The following is a 24,172-nucleotide window of genomic DNA, read 5'->3' on the forward strand; positions in this document are numbered from 1 at the left end:
GCTCCCACCAAGCGCCAGCCACTGACTGGTAAATCTAGTTATCAGCCAAACTGCATGTACCATTTTAGCCTCCCAACCAAATCTCATCTGGACTTGTACACAGCCTATTGAGACATACAGGAAGGGGTTGGGGGGAGTGGGGGTGAACATGAACACCATGTTTTTTGGTGAGGTTATTTTGAAAGTATTTATAGAATAATGGTTGCATTGGAACATTGTCAGGCTGTTGCTTAAGTGACATAGGCTTAGGCTGCTTGAAAGACATGAAAATCTCATATGGGTGATGATTTGTAGCTGTACAAGTATTAAGGCTGCCAGCCTCCAGATGTGGCCTGGAGATCTCCCAATTACAACTGATGTCGAAATGACCTAAACCAGTTCTTTTGGGAGAAAATGGCTGCTTCGGAAGCTGGACTCTATGGCATTGTACCCTGCTGATGCTCATGCCCCCCCCACCCCACTTTCCCTGTGCTGCATCCCAAAATCTCTAGATATTTCCCAATCCAGAACTGGCAAATCTAACAAATGCCCATCTTTTTCATAATGCATGCTTCTTACCCAGAAGTTTCCATGTAGCAAAGGCAAGCCTCCCAGAGAAAATGGAAGGATCTCAATTTGGAAACTTTGAAAAATGCAGAAGCCAAAGAGTTCCTTAGCAGAATCCAATTAATTCCAAAAGAAAAAAAAATTCAGCATTAGAGGTATGCTGCCTCGTTTATAATATCCCTATTCTTCTGTAATGAATAGAAAACTTTGTAAATCAATAGCTGAAGGTAGTTCATGGCAGGTTTATTTTAACCTTTCAATAATTTTGTAGTAAGTTTTAATGACAAGTTACAATTATCACATAGTCCTCTGAAAGTCATTGTTTCCTCCTTTTTGCTTGCCTCTTGATTTTAAATTCTCTTTTTCATCCAGTGTGAATCATGGTTTTGTTCCCTCTGAAATCTTCAGTGAGCCATGGAATGTGAAGTATTTACTGACTATTACATTATATAACGTTAGTCTATTGCTGTAAGCAACTATGCTTGGATGGTTTCATGGGCATTTTTAGACAGGCAGAGCAAAGCAGCTAATCATGACCTCCATTTTTCTCTTAAGATGAGATCATTATCTTTAATAAGCTGCCTGTTGTAGAAGAGGAGTGAAGATTTCTGAACAAAAGGAAAGGATTTTCAGTTCCATTGCCTGCATCACTCTATGACGACATGATTAACTTCCATGTCAGCTCCAATGTGATAGCTTAAGAAGCCCAGCATGGAACATAAAAGTATATACTTTTAAATTCTGAGTATTTCTTATGGATCTCTAGTTTCTGAACAAACATCTGATAGAGCTAAACTCCTTAACTGTAGAGTACAGAAACACAAATCAGGAAACAAGCAGTAAAAGGAGGAGAAAATCTAGGTTTTCTCATCAGTTGCTCATTTTAATTTCCAAGCCTTCCCCTGACATCAAGGGCATGCTAAGACAAGGCCAGTTTCAGGAATCAAGTAAGTGATGGGACCCACAAGTTAGCCTGTGCCTTAAGGTGGAATTTATTCAAAGAATCCTGCCAGAAGGCAGATCTAATCCATATAAATTTTATTTAAGCAGATAAGAACAACTAAAGAAATAACATAAATATAAAAGCATTTATCTGAACTTTTTTTGGTTTTAGTAGAAAGAAAAATAGAGATTGCTCTAAAAGGACAGGAACAGACATGAAGCAATTCTCCTCAGGCAGCAAAATCTGAGAAGTGCAGAAAAAGCACATGAACCATTTTGCTGTTTCCACTCTGTGTATTCCCAACAGAACAGAATTATATTATTGTAATTAATAATGTAAAAATGTCCAGTAAATCCTGGATGTTGAGGTTCAATTGTGATTCCAAGTAGGGCTGTCAAATTCCTTAAGAAAAAAAGGGCCATCCCTTTAACAAAGGTAAAATGGGATGTTATTTACCAGTTGTTATATATCTCCATGCTATGAAAAGTTTTGACGGCCAATTTCCATACTTGACATGTTAATTAAAGAGACAGGGCATTTTTTCTCCAGGCCTTTTAGCAACCAGGACGTGGGAGCTGATCCGGTATTATCACTAAGACTTGGGTCAGTGTGGAAGGAGTTCCAGTACTTGCACAGCTTCCCCCCCCCCCCCGGGCACACTGTGCAGCACGAGGTCAGGTTGGAAGGAGGAGTTGGGAGGTAGCCATCGTCCATAAAGTGGCTCTTGCCATCTCCAGGTGCCCTTTCCTCTCTATACCTGAAATTGAGGACTGGTTCTTGTTGCTGGACCAGAAATACAGGATGGGGATGCTTATGTTGTACTGTTCACCCCACTACCCAACAGGTGGCCAAGGTACCAGCTGACTTAAAAGGAGCCATGATCCGTCCCCTCCTGAAATGACCGACTCTGCTTCCGATGATGCCTAACAACTACTATCTGGTAGCCAACATCTCCTTTTTGGGTAAGGTCTTGGAGAGGGTGGTGGCAATCCAATTGTAGGCACACCTGGATGACACTGATTTTCTGGACCCATGTCAGTCAGGTTTCAGGTGCAGTCATAGTACTGAGACTGCCTTGGTCGTCCTGATGGATTACCTTCTCAGGAAGACAGATAGGCACATGTCCCTGTTGGTTTTCCTTGATCTATCAGCAACTTTTGATGCCATCAAATACGGTATCTTCCTGGACTTCACATACACGCTACAGGGGTCAGTGCTATCAGTCACAGACCAGGAAAGGGATTTGGACGTCTTAGTTGATAGTTCCATGGGAATGTCAACTCAATGCATGGCAGCTGTGAAAAAGGCAAACTCTATGCTGGGGATAATTAGGAAAGGAGTTGATAATAAAACTGCAAGGATTGTCATGCCCTTATATAAAGCAGTGGTGCGACTGCACTTGGAGTACTGTGTTCAGTTCTGGTCGCCACCTCTCAAGAAGGATATCAAAGAGATAGAAAAAGTGCAGAGAAGGGCAACGAGGATGATTGAGGGATTGGAGCACCTTCCTTATGAGGAGAGGCTGCAGCGTTTGGGACTCTTTAGTTTGGAGAGGGGAGACATCTGAGGGGATATGATTGAAGGGGGTCTATAAAATTATGCATGGGGTGAAAATGTTGACAGAGAAATTTTTCTCTCTTTCTCACAACTCTATACTAGAACCAGGGGCATTCATTGAAAATGCTGGGGGGGGAAGAATTAGGACTAATAAAAGGAAACCTTCTTCCCGCAACGTGTGATTGGTGTTTTGGAATATGCTGCCACAGGAGGTGGTGATGGCCACTAACCTGGATAGCTTTAAAAAGGGCTTGGACAGATTTATGGAGGAGAAGTCGATCTATGGCTACCAATCTTGATCCTCCTTGATCTCAGATTGCAAATGCCTTAGCAGACCAGGTGCATCAGTAGCAGAAGGCCATTGCTATCACATCCTGCAAGTGAGCTCCCAAAGGCACCTGGTGGGCCATTGCGAGTAGCAGAATGTTGGACTAGATGGACTCTGGTCTGATCCAGCAGGCTAGTTCTTATGGTCTTATGTTCTTATGACTGGCTGTGGGGTCTGGGAGTCGGTGGCACTGTATTACTGAGCGCCATCTAGTTCAACTCCTTGCAGAAAGTAGGAAATTCAAAACTACTTCCCCACCCCACCACACCCCTAGTTCTCTCTCCTGCTCCATGTCCAGAAGATTACAAAAAACCTCCAGGATCCCAAGCCAATCTGGCTTGGAGGAAAATTGCTTGTTGACCCCAGGGTAGTGGTCAGCATTGCCCTGGGAATGTAAAAAAAGGTCACGAAAGCTGAGCACTGACACATTCCTTCCTGCTTTCCCTCTCATGATCTGCCTAAATTCACAGAAGTAGCATTTCTGTCAGATGGGCATCTAGCCTCTGATTAAAAATCTCCAAAGGAGAGCCTGCCACCTCCCAAGTAAACCTGTTCCACTGAGGAACTGCTCTGTTAGGGTGATAAAAATGCATCAGGAAGTGTGTGGTATCCACCTTTAAATGTCTTTTAGTGTGTGTCATATATGGAGAAAAGTTTTGGCTATGAATGAGTCATTGAGAGCTTGAAACCAGAGGTTGGCTTGTTGCTTTAAGCCAGAGATTTGTTCCATTTGTGAATATTCATGAGTGGTACAAATATTTTGCTTGAGCTGACAAAATGAACAGTCAGTAAATGAACATTTGGTGAAAATGTGAGTATTCAGCCTGTTGAGGAATCGGTGCCATTTAATCTGATGTTATACACGTTGTGCTACACTTTCTTGAATCATTCACTTGAATAGGCTAAACACAATTTTATTAGGCAAATTAGGGGCACTGTTATTCAAAAACTGTTTCCTCTACATTCTGAAGAGGTTCATCTGAAGGTTTATCTATTAGATGCAAACAGAAAAGTAAATGTATTCAATTAGAGAATCCATTTGCCAACGTTATTGCTAGGAACGTGGGGAGGCAGGGTGAAGTTTGGCTGGGCTGCCTCCAGATGAGGCCTGAAGATCCCCCCCCCCAAAAAAAAATCATAGTTGATCTTCAAATTACAGAGAGCAATTTTCCTGGAGAAAATGACTACTTATACTAGTGGTTTTCCATTTAAAAGGGAAGTCTGCTGCAGTGTATCCCCAGCTGCACTGATCCAATCTGCCATTTTGTCCACCTGCCACTTCCTTTCCTTTTTGTGCAACCTCCCACTGGGGAGGCTGCCTGCCCTTTTTTTAGGGGTTGCTGTACTTGGTATATCAATAATTCAATAGACCATATCAATTTCATTGGTCTATTGAATTATCATTAGACCAGCAGCATGAAATCAAAAAGAACAGTGTGGCTGGAAGAACTGTTGGGTGGATGGGAGAAGGCAGGTAGAAGCAGGGAAACCTGAAGAGAGAGTAATACATGGTCATCTCCTTTACTTTCCCTGAAAAGGCAGGAGGGAAAGTTGCACTTTAGCCACATTGGAAACCATGGGGATTCTTTGATCTGTCACGTGGTGAGTTCAGGAGTGTGCAACTGAGAATATGACCCAAAGGGAATGCATACTCACTGTGGAGCAGACCCCAAGTGCATAAATGGCAAATGTCCACTTTGGAAGCTAGACTCTATGGCATTATACCCTGCTGAGGTTCCTCCCCAAATTCTACTCTCCTTGTGCTGCATTCCAAATCTCCAGGAATTTCCAAACGCAGAGTTGGCAATCCTTGTTAAAGTAGCCCTCCAGCAGTCAGACAAAGTTCTTGTGATACTCTTCCTATTATAGACAAGTGTAGGTTAGAGGGAGAAAATAATTGAGCTAATTGCATGATATGATTTGCTAGGTCATGAGTACATCTTTTTTTTTCCATATGGAGGCTTGCAGAACTTTTCCAGTGGGACTTTTAGAAAGTGATTCAAAAATGCTAATTAAAATTTTTCCAGTTGTTTGGCATTTTTTGTTTGAAATAAAAGTAGGTTACTATGATTTTGTCCCTTGTATGTTACATTTACCCTCTACTCCTTCTCCAAGAAGCTCCATTTGATTTGCATATGATTCCAAGTGGGTCTTCCATTGTCTGGCCTTTGATAATTTTCATTTAGTTTTCAGTGTTATTGGTTTTACAGATTGCATTAGGTGATGACTGATGTTGTCACAAGATCAGGCTGAAAAGTAAGCTACACACATGGCACCAAATAAGTGGATGAGCTCCTGCATATCTCATGAAGGGCTTGTTCTGGAATAACTCAAGCAGAAGTACCTTCTTTGTGATGGTGAAGATATGTTTGCCTTTTCATTGGTAGGGAAAATCCCATTTTTGTGTTCAAGCTGAATGTCATAATAGCTGAAGGCAGCAAAGGGTGGTGCTTAAAGGTAGCTTCTTTGGCTGTTCTGGCAGTATTTTGACTGACCCTCCTAATGTGACAACAGGTGCTGAACGAAGAGTAAAAAAATAGACTGTCTTTGCAAAAGGAGCCCATGAAAATAACAGACAAAGGGAAATAGGAGAATGGAAGGTTTTGCAACCATGTAACTGGCTATCATTGCTAATCCTTCCAGGGAATGGAACACAAATAAACTTTGGCAGTGTCTAAATGGCAAATTCAGTATGTGTGAGATTTCCAGTGGAAACAGCAATAGAAAGACTTGCTTTTATCAAACCTTATCTCACACAGTTGCTTATGAAAAAGTGCAAGGTTTACACATTCACACATTCACAAGAATGAGAAGTGACATTGAAGAGGATAGGTATTAGCCCAAAAAAGAAATGTATCCTTCCTTCCCAATATACAGATCTTTGGACCCATTCCTCGTTAGGAGAAAACAGCTTTTGTCGGAGGAGCTGTAGAGTGCCGAATAATAATGATTCTAAGAAGTAGAATTAGCCACAAATTGGTGACACTTATTAGTTACTTATAAAATGTGGGCCCTCTCTATTTTGGTTTCAGTTTAAAAATATTGAACTGTTTGCCTTGTTAGTAGGAAGTACTGTGTGTACGTTTGAGTTTATAGCAGCCAGGCAGTTAGTCCCTTGGCCCTGGTGTGCAAACCGTTTCAAGGCCTTTTCCATTCAGCAGAACAGAAAGACCTTTTGCTGACAACAAGGACTATTACCACTGTCTGTGGAGAAACTGATTTGGAATACAGTTTATTCCTGTGTGCGTTTGTAGCCAACTCATGAGTTTAGTTGCAAAAGCTTTGAACAACTACCGCCAGCAATGTCTTGATCTGGCAAGGCTTAAGCCTCTGTTAAATACAAATGTTTGGCCATGTTATCCTTCTGTATAAATTGATTGGACTGTAAATTGATATTTTTCCAGGCTTCAACTGAAAGTGCTCAATAATTCATTTTGGTGCTCATTCCTTCCTCTATTATGGAAATACATGCAATAAAAAAATCATATTTGAACATGCATTTGATCTTTAATGGGTAATTATTACAAATAAATTACTGCTATTGTTAGTAAGGCATTATTGTTCCAGTTTGATGTTTACTTCAGTAAATTCCACTGAGTTTCAAGTGTACACAGTAAGTTATAAGAGTTGAGGAAAATGTTGAGACTTGGAAGTGTGTTATGTTTTGGGGAGCCATTTGTTAAGATAAATAGTCACCTCTGTATCAGAAAACCGGATAGTTAAAACACCAGTGTTTGGCCATGTCATACTTTTTTCAGCTTTAATATTTATATTAAAGTTTTGAAAGACAAACTGTTAAAAATACAGACAAATGAAAGCCGTACTACAGCCATGTCATAAATTTAAAGCATTAGCCTGTTTCCTGATATGTCATCCAAGTGTTAAAGAATAACATACGCAGAGCTCCATATCAAATTATTGCTACTCTTCCGTTGTTCTCAAGCTAAACTGGAAAGCTTGAGATCACACCCTTGAATTTCTACAGGCAGCCCAATCCAGATTGTGGGGGAGGGGGTGAATGGGACTGGCAGAGGACTGTGCCAATGTATTTGCTCCTTCCAGCAGGGCAGAGGGCACTCCCACCAACAGAGAGGGCAAAGGTGCTGGTGGCCGGGCACCTTTCAGCTCTGCGGCAGTAAAACCCAGAAATCAGGACCACCGTGGAGCAACGGTGGCATACCAGCACAGGGGTTGGGGTGGGCTGGGGCATTCCTAGGGGTGGAGCCTACTTTAATCAGCTTCCATTCGGGCTTTAGAGCTGAGAACGCTGCAGTGGGGTTCAGGGTTGTGCCACTCATAACTCAATTTAGCCCTATGGAGGGCTTCTGGGCAGCAGGTTTTTTGTTTCCTTTCGGCTACTTCCCCATGCTGCCCAGAAACCTTCTGGAGGCCGTGCAGTGGTGCTATCCCCAGCCACCTGTGCAATCTAGATTGGGCTATTAACTACTTTTAGTGATGTCAGATGGGTGGGGGGTGGAGTGCTCTTCTTTGAGAATCATTTTCTGGATTATGTTCTTCATTGGCTTATACAGGTCAGGGGGTCAGTGATCCAGTTTCTCATAAAGTTAGCCTATAACCATCTGGCATAAGTTTCCATTCATGACCCAATAACAACATCAAATTACCCCAGTGCACCCTAGATACGCCACTGTTAACAGATGTTGGCATCATTCTGTGACAATTGTTACCTATTACACATATTCAAATATGTGATGAGTTATGGCAGGTGTATAATAATATAAAACTGTAGGCAGATATTATAGTAAAGAAAAGTTCCTAAATAGACTGATCATCAGGTTAAATGATCTTCTATAGCATAGGTGTCAAACTCACGGCCCTCCAGATGTTACGGACTACAGTTCCCATCACCTCTACCAGCATCATGTTGGCAGGGGATGATGGGAACTGTAGTCCATAACATCTGGAGGGCCGCAAGTTTGACACCTATGTTCTATAGTCACTTTGCCTCCCTTGATATGGATCTTGAAACAGGCTGACGTGCTGTAAACTTCAACCCTGGATTCCCTTCCAGAACTTGATATGGCATTGGATCAACATAAGGTCTTTCTCCTGCTTTGTTCCCCTCTTCTTGCTTTGATCTGGCAGTCTTGTGAAACCTACCAGAATAATGTCCATCTATGATCCCATTTCACATTGTGGAAGCGGTTGAAATATGTAGACTCTGCCATTGACTAATGTTAGATATTGAAATATTTGGGGCTTACTTGTCTTATTAATGTATATTCACTGATGACGTACAGGGGATGTTGTTCTGTTCAGTCATATCTCTGATGTAAACGTTCCGAACTATGTATGCTGTTAAGCAGAACAGCTCTGTGCTGTGTTGCTGCAGGCGCTCAGGAATGTCCCTTGCAGAACATTCCTTTCCCTGGGCAGCCAAGTTTGGAAGGCAGTTTATTTCTGGTTGCAAAACCATGATGGTGTTTGAATGGCAGCATGGCAAGAGACCTTCAGTTCCATCTCTACCAACAATCTCTAGCAAGGATCCGTGAAAGCCTCTTCTTTCTTCCTGCAGAGACAGGTTAAAAAAAACAGCCGCATGGGGCTCTTGGAAGGAGGGAGGGAGGAGAATGGGGGGTGGAATGGCAAGGGGTGGGGGAGAGAAGAGAAGAGAAAGGGAGTGTATTTGAATGCTTGTGATTGGTAAGCTTTGCAAATGCATCTGCCAGCAGGACTTCAGTGGAATGTGAAACCAAATCATTTACAAGTTAAAGATAGACACAGAGAACGCAGCATCTTGAGCCAGGGTTTAAATTCAGTGTCTCTCAGCCTTCTGGTTTGAGAACTTGCTGTTTTACCTCATCAAGGATTTTACTAGTATTTCTTCAGACAATACAAGAACCCTTAGGGGTCTGGAATTATTAGGGTGTCAAAAGACCATGGTTCGTGCTGCAGGGTAAGTAGCAAGCGTTGTTTAAGCTCTTAATTCCTCTTACCATACATTCTTAGTTCCCTGTGATCTGAGTGTTATGTGGAGTAAGGCATATAACAGGCAGTGCTCCCTGTTTGCTCTTTGTGAGTGGTTCGGTATGCTCGCTTCAGCAAGCTGGCATTACAGTACTATACTTGTTACAACATGTTTATTTTTAATGTTGTGATTCTGGTGTAATAGTTTAAAAGTTGCTTTTTTTTCTCCCTGGATCTGTTTGTTTGAGCAGCAAAAGCCTTTCCTGCCAACAACAAAGTTGAAATAGAGTTATTCTTTGATGATGGGCCAACATTATTTGAGTGTTTCTCATGATTCCATTTTGATCTTGATTTTGCAAAGTGGCAAAGCAATGAAGCATAATTTAGGAACATAAAACAGAATTTTGTTCATGGGTAATGTGTTATTTCACTATTAGCTCCTTTACCTAGAACTTCATGTCTTTACCGAGGGATCTTTGTGTTATATGGTGTAAACTAATTATGTTTTAAGATATACAGCAGTAGCATTTTCTAAAATGAATTTCTTAGAAGTTAAGAAAGTGGAGAGTGTACTTGATCTCTTGATTAAAAAACAGGTTACGAATTTGATAGGTCTGTGAACTTTTTGCAAAATTGTCCAATCCAGATTTAAGCTGTGTTGCTGGTTATTTCTACTCATGCATAGGCATCATTTGAGATTGTGGGACTTGCATGAAACCAGCAAGTATCATATTTTGTATCTTGTGATAGGGAATTGGTAAAAAATTATTTTAAAAAATTAAACCATTATTTGTAATGTTGCTGAGTGAGGGAAAGCTGAGGCATACTTGCTTCATTGTGGAAAAAGGTCTTATAAAGACTTCATGGCAAGCTGTGGATTGCCTTATTAGAATTTGTAAAGTCTGGGGCTTGCAAATTTTACTGTGGTATAACACTGTTTCCTGCTTCCCTCTTAAACTGTTGGTTTTTCAAAATCCTATTTGTAAAAATTCCTTTTCTAGTAGTGGTAAGAGGGACAAAGTGTGTCTTTGCAAAAGATACCGCATACTTGGCCTCCATTGGAATTGGTTTCCTTTATTGGACTGAAATGCTGCTGCACTTGACAGTTTATTTTATATCCTTGTCAACAAATTCCATGTGTTATGATACTGAAAACTGTAATATGATTGAAAAGATCTAGAAATTAATTTACAAGAGCAAACCAACCATAGAGGACAAACTGCAGGTATCATAACTACTTGAGTGAGCTCTTAGCTCCCTTGCCCTGTGTTAATACTAAGGGGTTTTCCCCATGATCCAAATATCCCAGGGTAGTCCCGGGATCATACAAATCGGGCCTATTTTATCCCAGTTTCTCCTTCTGCATGAGCCAACTGTGCCTGCGGAAGCCTCTCAGCGGTTCCCTTTCTTCCCCACCTGCCACTTTTAGGAGGAAGTAGAGTGGAGGAAGTGGTGATGGCCACTAGCCTGGATAGCTTTAAAAAGGGCTTGGACAGATTTATGGAGGAGAAGTCGATCTATGGCTACCAATCTTGATCCTCCTTGATCTCAGATTGCAAATGCCTTAACAGTCCAGGTGCTCAGGAGCAGCAGCAGCAGGCCATTGCTTTCACCTCCTGCATGTGAGCTCCCAAAGGGATCTGGTAGACCACTGCGAGTAGCAGAATGCTGGACTAGATGGACTCTGGTCTGATCCAGCTGGCTTGTTCTTATGTTCTTATGGAGTGGTGAGATGGGAAAAATAAACCGACCCTGCTCCCGCGGTGTTTGCATGGTATCTGGTATTGGGATCAGCGTGGGATATTTTAAATGAACCGCCAATTTGACTGTTTTGGGAAATCCTGGGATAAGGGAAATACTATGGGGCAGCCCCAATTTAGGGCCAGAAACCACGTGAATCTTGCAGAAACTGGGATATTTCCCTTTCTCATCCCAGGATATTTGGACCGTGGGGAAACGTGTGTTCTATTAAATGTTGCTAGTATGCTTTGCCTGGGAGCTCTATCGGTGGTATTTATGCATTTAGTATTGATTCATGAATACTTCACTGGTCTCAAAGGCTCCAGTTTGTCCCATTTGAGCAGCACTTTAGGCCAGTGGGATTTGAAAATATTTTACCCTTGGCAGGATGGTGCTTTTTATTTTTATTTAAGTTCTGCCCTAATAGCCTTCTCAGGCAAGAATTCTGGATATATACACATTGAAACCATGTGTGAGTATATGTGTACAGCCAGGGATTTCCAGTAGATGGTTTCAGTAAATGATTCTTAGCTGCCTGCAAGCATGAAATTGCATAGGAGTGACAAGGAACAGATGAGAGGGATGCTCTGATATTGATTTTTATTCAAGGAACATTTTCCATGCCATGATAGACATCATACTGTATTTAAACAGTGATACCTCCACCTGGACATATGATGCTACCTTATTCTGAATCAGACTCTTTGTCCATCAAAGTCAGTATTCTGTAGTCAGACTGGCAGTGCCTCTGTAGGATCTCAGGAAGAGTCTCTCACATAAGATTAAAATCACAGGGAGAGGGCCTCTTGACTGTCCTATTAACCAAAGAAGCTCATTTGAGGGGGTACATAAGAGTGACAGTCCCACTTTTCAGTGACAGTCCCACTGGAGGTCTTCGTGGTTCCCTCACTTTCAATCTTGAGAAGACAGTTAAACACAGTTTTATTTGGGATTCTGTTTGGTTGTTTATTGGTAGCCTGAATTGTGATTTTAAATCTCGGTTTTTATATATTTGTGTGTTTTATTTATGGCAGGGGTTCCCAACCTTTTTCATCCTGTGGGCTCCTTTGGAATTTTGACACAGAATGGTACACACAGCCACAAAGTGGCTGCTGTGGGAGGTACAGCCAGCCACAAAACATTTGTTATGGCTTATCTTGATTCACACAGTGAAGATCTCAATGTCTTAAAAATCTGCACAGCTGATCAAACCGGCAGTGGCCAAACAGAAGCCCTGCTGGGCAAGAGCTTCACCTGGCCCCACCCACTTTCTAAAATCACTTGGCAGGCACCAAGAAAGGCTGTAGTGGGCAACATGGCCCCTTGGGCACTATGTGGGAGACCCCTGATCTAAGCTGTAAGCTGCCTTGAACATCATAAGGAAGAAAGGAAGCTAATACATGTTTTAAATAAATAAATAAATAACCTACTGCCAAACCCTTTAACTGGAGATGCCAGGGATTAAGTCTGGAACTTTCTGCTTGCCAAGCAGATGTTCTACCACTGAGCCACAGCCCCTTCAGAATGACCTACATTTTCTATAGACTTGCCAGCCAGTGGGCTATAGAAGCTCAGGTGCCAATTTCAGAAGTTAGTATGGTTCAGGGCCTTGTCATTTTCTTACCAGTCCAGTATACCAGACTGGCTTACATTTACCTTTGGCTATAGATGACTCAAGTAGTATAAAATTACATGAAAATTATTTAGGCCATTTCTGTACAGCCAAAAAACAGTGCCCTAGGGATGGAAAAAAAGTTTGCATAGTGTGCCAACCCCTGAAACAGCGGGAAAGCGGCGCTTTTGAAACTTGCTCAGGGAGTGACTTTTTCCAAAAGCACCGTCTTCCAGCTGGCGCAGTGTGAACCCAGTGGCGTACCTTGGCAAACTGGAGCCCAGGGCAAAACCTGAGTTTGATGCCCCCCCATGGGTGGCCACCCCACCCCCCACCGTGACCAAACAAAGATTTTTTCTGCCAGGTCATTTCAAAGTCACCATCACATTATAGAACATGCCCCAACTCACAAATCTAAACACAGCAGAAATATTTTTTGAAAGCCTTTTCAAAATGGTTTCAAAATGTTTTATTAAGGCTATGAAAACGTTTTATGGTGTTGTATCCAGTCCCCTAATTGGGGGAAACAGCATCACTTTCAATGTTGGCTATTTAAATCTCGGGGACCCCAGATTCTCCCTTTAAAATGGATTTCAAAGGAGAATCTGGGCTCCCTAGTTTAACCACAAGTACGAATGCTGGAATCCACCCCAAACAGCATTATTTTTTCAATGAGTATTTAAATTAGGGAGCCCAGATTCTCCTTTTAAATCCATCTTAAAGGGAGAATCTGGGGTCCCCAGTTTAAACAACATTGAAAGTGATGCTGTTTTGGGGTGGATTATCTCTAAACTGGGGACCTCAGATTCTCCTTTTAAATCCATGCCAAAGGGGGTGGATTTAATAATAATAATAATAACCTTTATTAGGCATTGAGAGAATTTAAAAAAGAAAGAAAACAAGCACTGGCAAGAAGGGGGTGAATTTAAAAGGAAAATCTGGGGAAATGCCTGCTGTCAGGGGGTGCCTGCTGTCAGGGGTGCAATTATTAATATAGCAGCACCAAAATTTCAGAGTATCTTTGTGAGACCCTACTGATGATACCACCCAGGTTTAGTGAAGTTTGGTTCAGGGGGTCCAAAGTTATGGACCCTCAAAGGTGTAGCCCCCATTTCCTATTAGCTCCCATTGGAAACAATGAGGGATGGGAGCACTCCCTTTGGGAGTCGATAACTTTGGACTCCCTGAACCAAACCTCACCAAACCTGGGTGGTATCAATAAGAGACTCTCCCAATAATACATCCCAGGTTTGGTGAAGTTTGGTTCAGGGTGTCCAAAGTTATGGACCGTCAAAAGTGAAGCCCCCATCTTCTATTGGCTCCCATTGGAAACAATGGGGGATGGGGGCACTCCCTTTGAGAGTCGATAACTTTGGACTCCCTGAACCAAACCTCACCAAACCTAGGTAATATCATCAGGAAAGTCCCCTGAAAAATCCCTGAAATTTTGGTGTTGCTAGCCTAAAAACTGCACCCTCTGCAGGCCAAAACGGAAAAACTGAAAATTTAAAAAATCCCACAACCTGCAGTTTTTGCGCCCCCCACAAGACGGCGCCCAGGGCAACTGCCCACTTTGCCCAATGGGAGGAACGCCTCTGTGTGAACCACATCGGCATGATGGTGCCGCTTTTGGCCCCTCTGGTGTGAGGAAGACACTTACCTTTGCTTCCTGTGCAGCTCCAGACAGCTGGAAAGACACACCCATGGTGCCCTCCGACCCCCATGTCTTTCCAGCCATCTGGAGCTGCACAGGAAGCAAAGGTAAGTGTCTTCCTCACACCCTGGGCGGCTCCATGCGGAGCTGCCCCTGCGGGCAGCTGTGGCGTCAGGACTGCCTGCATGAGACCATGCAAACTGTCCCGACCCTCCACCGGCTTCATTTAAGCTGGTGGGAAGCCGCTGCCTCTGGCCGTGCATTGCTAGAGAATGCTAGTCAATATCCAAGTAGTTCATTTGTTACCAGAATATTACCAGGCAACATTTAGTCAAGACTGTTTTTGGCTTCTCTTATTGCAAATTGAGTTTTTTGTAGCTGAGAAACACAGAAAATTATCTGCACAAAAACTGTTCTGAACTTTTGAGCAAATGCTTATACTGCATGTGAATTTGTGGATTTGGTTCATAGGTCTTGTTCATATGGCATATTTTAATATGGAACTGCTTATTTCAAATGCTCATCTGTTCGTCTAACAATTAAATGGCTGTTGATGATGCAAAACTCTAAAAGGTTTAAGATTAAAGTTTTGTTACAAAGGGCCAGGAATGCAGTGGGTGAAAACATAAGTTGCTTCTTGTTTCCCAATATAATACACGAACAAATGGTTAGCAACCATTTGTTGGAAAAGGGCATCTCTTAGGAACATAATCAACAGAATAAGTCAGGATGACTGGTTGGCAAACTTCCCTCTGCCCCAAATGGAAATAGACTCTTTTAATATATTTTGTTTCCATCACATGTAAGAGCATTTATACACTACATCAGTTGGTTACTATAGTACATCTGTGGGGAAATGCAAAGCTTTGGAGCCAGTTCAGGCATAGAGGACCAAGCTCTGGCTGTACCTATTTCACAGGTCATTAATCTTGCCCTTGCCTGTTGTACTCTGTTATAGATTAACGTTAAGTTTCATGTTCAGCATAACCACATATACACTCAAGACTTAATTTTTGCAGAGGCGGAGAATCATAAGAAATGTTTTACCATTTGATTAAATGCCAAAGTGAAATGGATACGGATGAATTCTTCTGGTTCTGTCCTGTCTAGAATTGTTGGGTTCCTGATGACTCCTTAATTAAAGCTGGCAAAGTATGACTTGCACGATAAGCTAGTGTGCTGACAATTTTGTAAACACACTTCTGTTAGTGTGATAAAATAAAGCAAGTGTAAAGACTAAACCAAGAAACAAGGAACAAGGTTGGCCAAACCCCCCAAAAACTTGCCACACAACAGGAATTGCACAAGGAAGTGTTAATACCAGCAATGACTATAGTGCATATATGCAATATTCACAAAATAACATAATCAAGAATGAAATCATTCCATGAGTCCATAAGGTTCTCCCGACCTTAATTCTATAAATATTTCATTCACAGTCCAATGGAAAACATGGAAAAAAGGGAGAATCTGGTGGAATCGCGGTCCACTCACCACACCGCCAAATGGCACCGGTTCAAGAAACAGCAACCTGCCGCCAAATAGTGCAAGTTCAAAGGAGCAGCAAGGTTCAAAGAAGCAGCAGCAAAACACCTGCACGCTGAAGTGCGTTTTCGCTAATCTTCTTCAGTGCATGTGCGTCCTCTTCAGTGCATATGTATAGTATTAGCAGTTATTTCCATCATTCAAAAATTGCTATATGCTACCAAAGTATGTTGCAAATCATTCACTAGGTGTTCTTTCTAGGATTCTTAGTAAGTACTAATTCTTAGTAAGTACTAATACTATACATATGCACTGAAGAGAACGCACATATATCTGAACACTTATTTATAGGTAACAGGAAATTGTCCAGCATTGAAACAGCACAGGCTTGTAAATCCTTCACTCAACTAAAACCTAGCTGGGAGACAACAATAACTGCCTTTCTAAAAGGGATATAGCTTTTCATAGTTCCTCTGGTGAAATATCCTACACCCCAGAATTCATGTCAGAGTTAAACTATTGGTCTACATTTTTTATATCTGGGACACCAATTTTTTTTTACACGCACGCACGCACGCACGCACGCACGCACACACACACACACACACACACACACACCTCTTTATTGGCATACACATTTTTTAGCATCCTGGCACATTTGGAATCCTGACATGGCATGGTGGGTGCAATGACAAAATGGCTACCACAAAATGGCTGTTACAGGAGGTGGAGCCAGACACAGAATTATTGCCACACCTTAGCTTCAGTAACACCATATGCTGTGGTGTCAGCTGCTGCCAAACATTTTTTAAAAATCTGCACAGCCAAATCAAAAGCCATGTTTGGCAAAAGCCCTATGAAACCCTGCCCACATTCTAAAAACATTTGGCAGGCACCAGAAAAGGTGTCAGCAAATGCCATAGTGCCTATGGGCATTGGGGACCCATGCTTTATATGGTCAGACTACCTTCCCGCAGATTAACAGCTAGCAGTGCCAAATCTACAGGGAAGGAGTCTGCTTCCTGGGTACAGGGCAATTCAGAGCCATACATATATAGTTGGCGCTGGCTTGTGGAAGACGAACAGTTTCAGCTAACACTTTGGCCAGATAGGTTTGAGTCCATTAGCACCTTAGAGACCAACAAGAATTTCAGGGTATATGTTTTCAAGAGTCAAAGCTGCCTTCACCAGACAAAGTAGAATAGAAGTGGAGAGCGAGTGCCTTCATCCTACTCAAAAGGTGGAAGGGGTGTTGTAATGGATGCTTGTAAAGGATGCAAAGATAATCTCTTTAGATCCAGTCTGCTCATAATCTCTTAGCCATTCTGTCTTAAGCCATGCAGGACTAAACCATTCTTGTTTACACCTGAACTCCATTTTAAGCATGTGGTGTGAGAATTGTCTTGAGGAAAAACCCCACAGAGTAACTGGGTCAATGAACTACTTCTGACTACTTGCAGCTCCAAGAACAGCCTACCTTAAGTTATCGTTTAGGATATTTACAGAGTTTAAGGTGAGAGAATATGCATTTTTATTGTGTTTCTTTTTATATTTGCTCAGTTGTGCTTTTCATTTCATTCATAAATTTTCTTTTATTTTGAATGCTGAAGTTTGAACTCTGTGACCCTCCATTTGTTCCCGTCAAGCATGTTTACTCAGAAACCCAAAGGGAAAGCAGCAGCAGTAGTCCTTCAACCCTCCAGTGCACAAGTGAAGGTGCACAGTCCCCAAGATGGCCAAGATGAGGAGAGCAGAGAGGTACCTATGCAAAGCTGCTAAAGTCAGCAGAAGGAAAGAGCCTAAGGTTAAACCAGTTAGATGGAGATTTCCTTTGATACGATCTGTGATATGGCTATTCAGACAACAGATTTAGGAAAGCAGAGAAAGGAGAAGCAGGTTGAACCGAGATCCAGTCAGCTTAACAGCTTTCTGTTCTCACAGGCTGTTATTTATTTTATATATATTTTATATATTAGATTTCTAAACTGCCCTTCCCCAAAGGACCCAGAGCGGTGAACAATAATGGTTAACAATAAGATCACAATTTTAAATACAATAAAAATATATTAAAACAACCTAATCCAGATGGCGACAATTCCCTCCCACTCTGTGCCCACGGGAAGCCTAGATGTTACAGGATCAACCTGGCTGGCCAAATGCCTGGCGGATCAAATTCATTTTGAAGGCCCTGCAGAAACTTTGTAAGTCCCACAGGGCCCTGGTCTCTCTTGGGAGCCTGTTCCACCACATAGGGGCCAGGGCTGTAAATGCCCTGGCCCTCGTCGAGGCCAGCCAGATATCTTTCAGGCCAGGGACCTCCAGCAGGTTCTCCTCCAAGGAGCGGAGAGACCTAATGGGACAATACAGGGAGATGCAGTCCCTCAGGTATCTAGGTCCAAGGCTGCAAATGGCCTTGAAGTCAGAACCAACACTTTGAACATGACCCAGAACTCGATAGGCAGCCAATGAAGTTGGTGCAGGACCAGTGTAATCCGGTCCCAACTAGATGTACCTGAAAGAAGCCTGGCTGCTGCATGTTGCACGAGTTTAAGTTTCCGGATCATGGCCAGAGGCAGGTTGGCATAGAGCACGTTACAATAATCAAGTCTGGAGGGGACCGTCGCATGGATCACTGTGGCCAGGTCAGAACGGCAGAGATATGGGGCCAGTTGCCGCGCCTGACACAGATGGTAAAATGCTGCTCAAGCCGTCTGGGTGACCTGGATCTTCAATGACAATGTTGGGTCCAACATCACCCCTAGACTACGGACAGACGAGGCTAGATGCAGGGCCTCGCCGTCTAGCGAAGGCGGGTAAAAGTCCACCAGCCGCTCCCCCCCGACCCAGCCACAGGACCTCCATCTTCGTAGGATTTAACTTCAGCTGACTCACTCTCAACCAACCAGCCACAGCCTCTAAACAACACTGGAGAGCTCCAGGAGCCAAAGACGGGCTGCCCTCCATCGTAAACACGAACTGGGTGTCATCAGCGTATTGGTGACACCGCAGCCCAAAACTCTGGACCAAATTTGCCAGTGCGTGCATGTAGATGTTAAAAGCATCTGGGAGAGGATCGCCACCTGCAGCACCCCACAGTCAATGGGGTATGAGAGCCGGTTCTTCACAAGACAGTCCTGTTGGTTGATTTCTGTAGCACTTCAGTGCATATCATTTTATAAAATTAGTACTTAGTTGAGGTATATTGGGTTATATGCTTAATTTTTTACCGTTAGCCATTGGTATTTTTCTGTCTACTTTTCTATAGCATATCCAGATGTGTAATTCTACATTCTGTATGGGCTTCACGCATGCTTGAGTTCTCAGTGTCCAAATGATAGAAGACAGATCTTAGGACCACCAGCATTTCAGCTGTTGATAACTGTCTAATGTCATTACTATTGACACCAGAAGCATAATTAAATAAGGATCATTTGAAGTTATTTGGAAGAGGATAGAAGAGGGGAAAAAATGTAATCTTTACTACAGCATATTTGCATTGACCTACTTTGAAGCTAAAGGAAAAAATGTCTTCTCCCATCATAACAATATGGATTTGTTCAGCAATTATAAAGGAACTGCACAGAAGGAGATTGACTTTCCTAACAATCAGTTCCAGGAGGAATTGTGGATGCAAGGAGGGAACCATTATTTACCTCTAGGCAATTCCATAAAATTACATTTTTTCCAAACTCTGCAATATTGCTAGCCTATGTAGCAGTTCTAAACATTTCCATGTGACTATAGAACCATGAAACATGAAAAAAGAGGAATCGTGCAAATAAAAACTAAGTTAGTGCTGCACTAAATTTTCTGCAGGGTTCTTCCACATGCAGCTCCTTCAACATTTTTTTCCTCTCTCTTTGTCACTACATGATCTGAAGCATTCAGGAATCCCAAAGCAAATGCGATGATGTCATAGCACCATATAGTAGGCAATCATATTTGACTGTGTAATTGTGTCCCTAAAGAGATACACAGCCATTTTACTCAATGGGGGGAGGTAGAACACATTCCCCTGGTAACTAGGTGACCCTCAGTGTCTTGCCACATTGAGCTTATGGGTTCATTGCTGGCTGGAGATAAATGGCAAGATTTATTTGTGGCCATTTGAGTCATAATATCTGACCTAACCCAGTAATCCTGGCATAGTAAATTAGTAAACGTTTCAGGTGTTTTCCCAAAATCACTTAGAATTCCAGGGTTTTCCATAATTCAGTTAGAGATCCAGGATGATTTTGTGCCTGTGCGTAGACTCTGTGACTGCAACTGTTTCCTTCTGCACTATTGGTCATTTGGACTTGAAAGACTGAGGCCCCTTCTGCATGGGCCAATAAACCCAGAATACAGACAGTAAAAACCCCATTTGGGGGTGGGGGGACTTCTCACGGATCCCACCCCTAAAGCTAGGCTGTCCTGTGTTAAGTCCCCCAAACCAGATTTTTTGAGAATTGCACTATTTGCTATTATTTTGTTAAATCCCGGGTTGCAGCCGCTCTCCGGTTGTATGACATTGTCTTTGATTGAGCCAGGTACTTTTGGGAGGTTGGTTGGCAAGTTCCCTGGTATATGCCATGGTTTACTTTTTGTATTCTTGAATCATAGGGACACAAGTTGGCCTGAGTACACATTAACTGAATTATTCTGAAGTCAGGCTAAGAGAAGGGACTCTTTAAAGATGTTCTCATGCAATTGTTATGAATGGATAGCTGGACACAACCCGTTGAAATCAAGTTGCTTCCAGTTATCACAGAAACAATCCTGATATGATTGGGAAGTATTTAAATAGTGATGGAGTGCCATTTAAAGGACATCATGGGAACAATCACTGTGTCTTATTACAGTGTAATCCTGTGCAGAACTACTGCTAGAATAACTTTGTATAAGATTGCAATGTTACAATAGCTTCTCATGAATAAGTTTCCTTAAAATTGTTTGGGGTCTGTGACGCAGAAACCTGAAGTGTGTCTGCATACAATTAAGTTGTTTTCAAACATGAATTAAAGACCACCAGAAGTTGCACTAGCAGAATTCCGATTGGGCTGAACCATTTAACAGGTGTATTTTCATCATGCCCTTCTTCCAAGGCACTTAGAGCAATGTGCAGAGTTCTTCCTTCACCCATGTGCAAAACTACTTCAGACAAAGCTTCTTATGCGTTTTTGGCACCTATGAAAATAGCATTGTAAAATAGCCACTTGCACGAGTTCCTGACTGTATGAATGACATTTCAGTGCAGTAGGGTCGACTGGATTTAGTTGTGTGTGTGAGGCATTGTTCCTTCCAGATGTCATAGTAATTGTACTTTATTTGTCTTTATGTTATTCTTAGTGTATTCTAATGTCATTTGTCACAGGATAAAACATTTCTGAGTGAAAGAAGAAGGAAAAAAAACCTTTCTAGGAATTGTAACAATGTCCTTCAGTTTCTCCTGAATGCTGCTTCCAGCATGGAAGCTGAACAATGGCCAAACAAAGCCTGTGGCTGTGCATACTAAATTATTGTCTTACACTTCAAAGCATGTCTGATTTATGTGTCCAAATACCAAGTATTAATTAAGATTGTACAGTTGCTGTATGGGCTGATTCCAAGCTGGGGCCTCAGCAGCATCTACAAAGACCCTTTTCTCAATATTGCATCAAGCTCAGGACACCTCCACTGACCCACATCAGTTGCTGTATTAGGAAATCTGACTAGCACCATGGGGCACTGGCAAAGATCCAGGTCATTGCTTATAAAAGGTTAATTAATATCTTTTCATATGGACTTGCTGCAGAGGTAAATCACACCAAATAGACAGGCCATGCAGATTCAGGATTTCTAAATAACTGCGAGCAGGATGAGAACCTTTGGCATATGTGAATGTTGAAAATCACTCCACTTCCCCTTTTGCTGCAGCTGGTTTGCAAAAGCAATGGCCAAACAGTGGTGGTGGTATATCTCGTGCCAATTGGCTCAATATTGTCACTGTTTGTATTTATAAAGTAGCAGAGCCTAACATGCCTTTGAACTGTGCCCAAAGCTCCAGGGCTTCTCAGCCAAAGACTTCTGGGATACAGAAGGAAATAATGTTTTTGAGCATATGGACACAATGTTGGCCTGAACTCAGCAAAAGAGGTTTCATGTGAATAATTACATCCAAATTGCTACAACTAGTTGTATCAGCTGTTGCGCACAGATTACTTGTCATAGGTGGATGCCATCTTCGCCTTCTAAGAGGTGGAGACTGGCTTGCAAACAAGGGAAAACATGTGACATCCTCAGTTGTGATGTAAACCACTTTTGAGGCATTCCTTTTTCTTTATGTAACATCATGACAGAAAACTTAATGCGTTTTCAAACCACTTTCACAACTGTTTGCAAGTGGATTTTGCCATTCAGCTATCCATAGCTTACAAAGTGCCAGGTGCAAGCTAAGGGTGAAACTGACCAGAGAGCAAAATGGTTGGGTGGAAAAAACAAGATGCCTTCTGAGTTCTAGATTCCACATACCCAAGCAGGAGACGTCTTGCAGATGGCTTAGGAAAAAAGGTGCACTTTGAAGAGTTATCCAAAAAGATGCCTTGAACTAAAATAAGGCATCCTGAAAACATCTTGGGGGGGAAATTGCGCAGAGTGCCTTCCCAGGATGCCTTTTTTAGCATCCCCAGGACATCTTATTTAGACTGTGTGGAACAGACCATATATAATCTGCAAAAGTTTATAAACCATGAAAGACCAAATGTATTTCAACTATTGTCTTTATCAATGGTACTTTAATGAAATTTTATAAATACAGCTTTTCTTTTATGAAATAAATGTTGACTTCTAAGGTGCACTTGATATTCAATGTTTTAGGCATGCATCTACATTTTGAATTTTAAGGGCACCCCCCAAGATGTTTCAAGTGTACTTGTAAAAGTATAAAATGTGAATATGACAAAACAGCTTATTTTGTACCTATGCTTACTGAGGATTTGTTATGGTGTGCAATCCTGGTTGAATGTTCATTCAGTGATAAACATGGATTTCCCTTATACAATGTGTGAAATATCAGGAGTTGTGGGGGTTTTTTACAGTTGTGTAAATCCAGATTCCCTTTTTGGCAGCTAAACTTTATTTTTCTTCTTTTCAACACTTGTTTATAAGTAATCCGTACACTGTGTCAATTTCATCCACAAAAATAGAAGAGCATGTTCCTGCTTAAAAGTATCTTCTTTCTTGGGGCTAATGAAATCTTCCATCTCAAATTGCCTTTCCCGCTGCTCTTGTGGTGTTCTGCTAATATTATCTGTTTAGTCAGTGTGCCAGAATGGCCAGCTGTGGGACCTTAACACACAAAACTTTGAGATGCCTTACAAATATATGATATGTTTATATCATAGTGACATGAAGCAGCCATATGTGTGCACCCATATATTTGTGGTCTTCTTTCTACCATAGACTGTCCAAAATATTTTTGTAACTCCACTCAGGATCAGCTCACACCCTAATATCATTGGATCACCCCACTTTAGAAATAGAGGAAGGATAATAACACACTTCTTAGAACAGAGTTATAAATAGGCATCTGTCACTCTACATATTTTGCTAAACAAGAATGACAGGATATATGTTGGCTTAATATAGCAATAATGCCATTCATCCAAAGATTTCAAGGTTCTTTCCAGAATGTATTTATATGAGCTTCTTGATGCTCTGGTGTGATGGTCTCATGTTTCATTTTACCCTGATTGCAGTCCAACCAATTTTGAGATGAAATGTTGTGTCTGTAATATAGAGTACAAATGGAGACCAGAACAGCTATCCTATTCTCCCCACTTTCGCTTCCTTCCTTCTCCTTCTGCTTCTCTCAGTCTCTCGCTCTTTCTCCCTCCTGACACCCCTTTTCTTATTTTCTATCTGCTCCACGGCTGTCACTTTCTCTTTCTGCCCACCACCACATCACTCTTTCTGCCCCCATCACCCTCCCAGATTTCCACCTTTTTCTTTCCCTCTCTTGCCAAGCAACACCAACTTTTCCAGAATCACAACAGAATTCCCAACTACAAAGATCAGTTCCCCATAGTTTTGCCATCTTCAGGTTGGGGAATTCCTTGGAGGCGTGCAACCTCAGAAGGGTATAATTTCATGGATTCCACTCTCCAAAGCAAGCTACAAAGAAACTGTTTTCTGTCATCTGGAGATCAGCTGTGATTCTGATGATCTCCATCCCTCACCTGGAGGCTGGCAATGCTAATTCCTGTGAAGGAAATGACAACTTTGGAGGGTGGAGTCTATGACATTATATCCTTCTGAGGATCTTCCCTCTTCAAGAATTACCCTTCCCAGGCTCCACCCCTCAAATCTCCATAATTTCCCAACCTACAGCTGGCAACTCATTCTCCTTCCCACCCAACAGCC

At 42.0% G+C, this 24,172-nt stretch overlaps 1 protein-coding gene across 6 annotated transcripts in view; it reads left to right on the forward strand.

The window, feature by feature from the left end:
- The window catches only part of DTNA (dystrobrevin alpha), a 233,861-nt gene that overhangs the window by 40,292 nt on the left and 169,397 nt on the right, over positions 1-24,172 (forward strand). The window contains exon 1 of one of the 6 annotated variants that reach the window (XM_048507243.1): positions 8,772-8,916. The exons of 4 other annotated variants lie outside the window; for them this stretch is intronic. Coding sequence is in view for 1 of the 2 variants with exons in the window: in XM_048507238.1 (XP_048363195.1) it covers positions 9,275-9,291 (17 nt within the window). In the remaining variant the exon portion in view is untranslated. Of the gene's footprint in view, positions 1-8,771; positions 8,917-9,023; positions 9,292-24,172 lie in introns of those variants that run through there. One more of the 6 variants, XM_048507238.1, reaches the window with a different exon arrangement.

The sequence above is a fragment of the Sphaerodactylus townsendi genome, linkage group LG09, assembly GCF_021028975.2.
Source record: "Sphaerodactylus townsendi isolate TG3544 linkage group LG09, MPM_Stown_v2.3, whole genome shotgun sequence".
Lineage (NCBI taxonomy): Eukaryota > Metazoa > Chordata > Lepidosauria > Squamata > Sphaerodactylidae > Sphaerodactylus > Sphaerodactylus townsendi.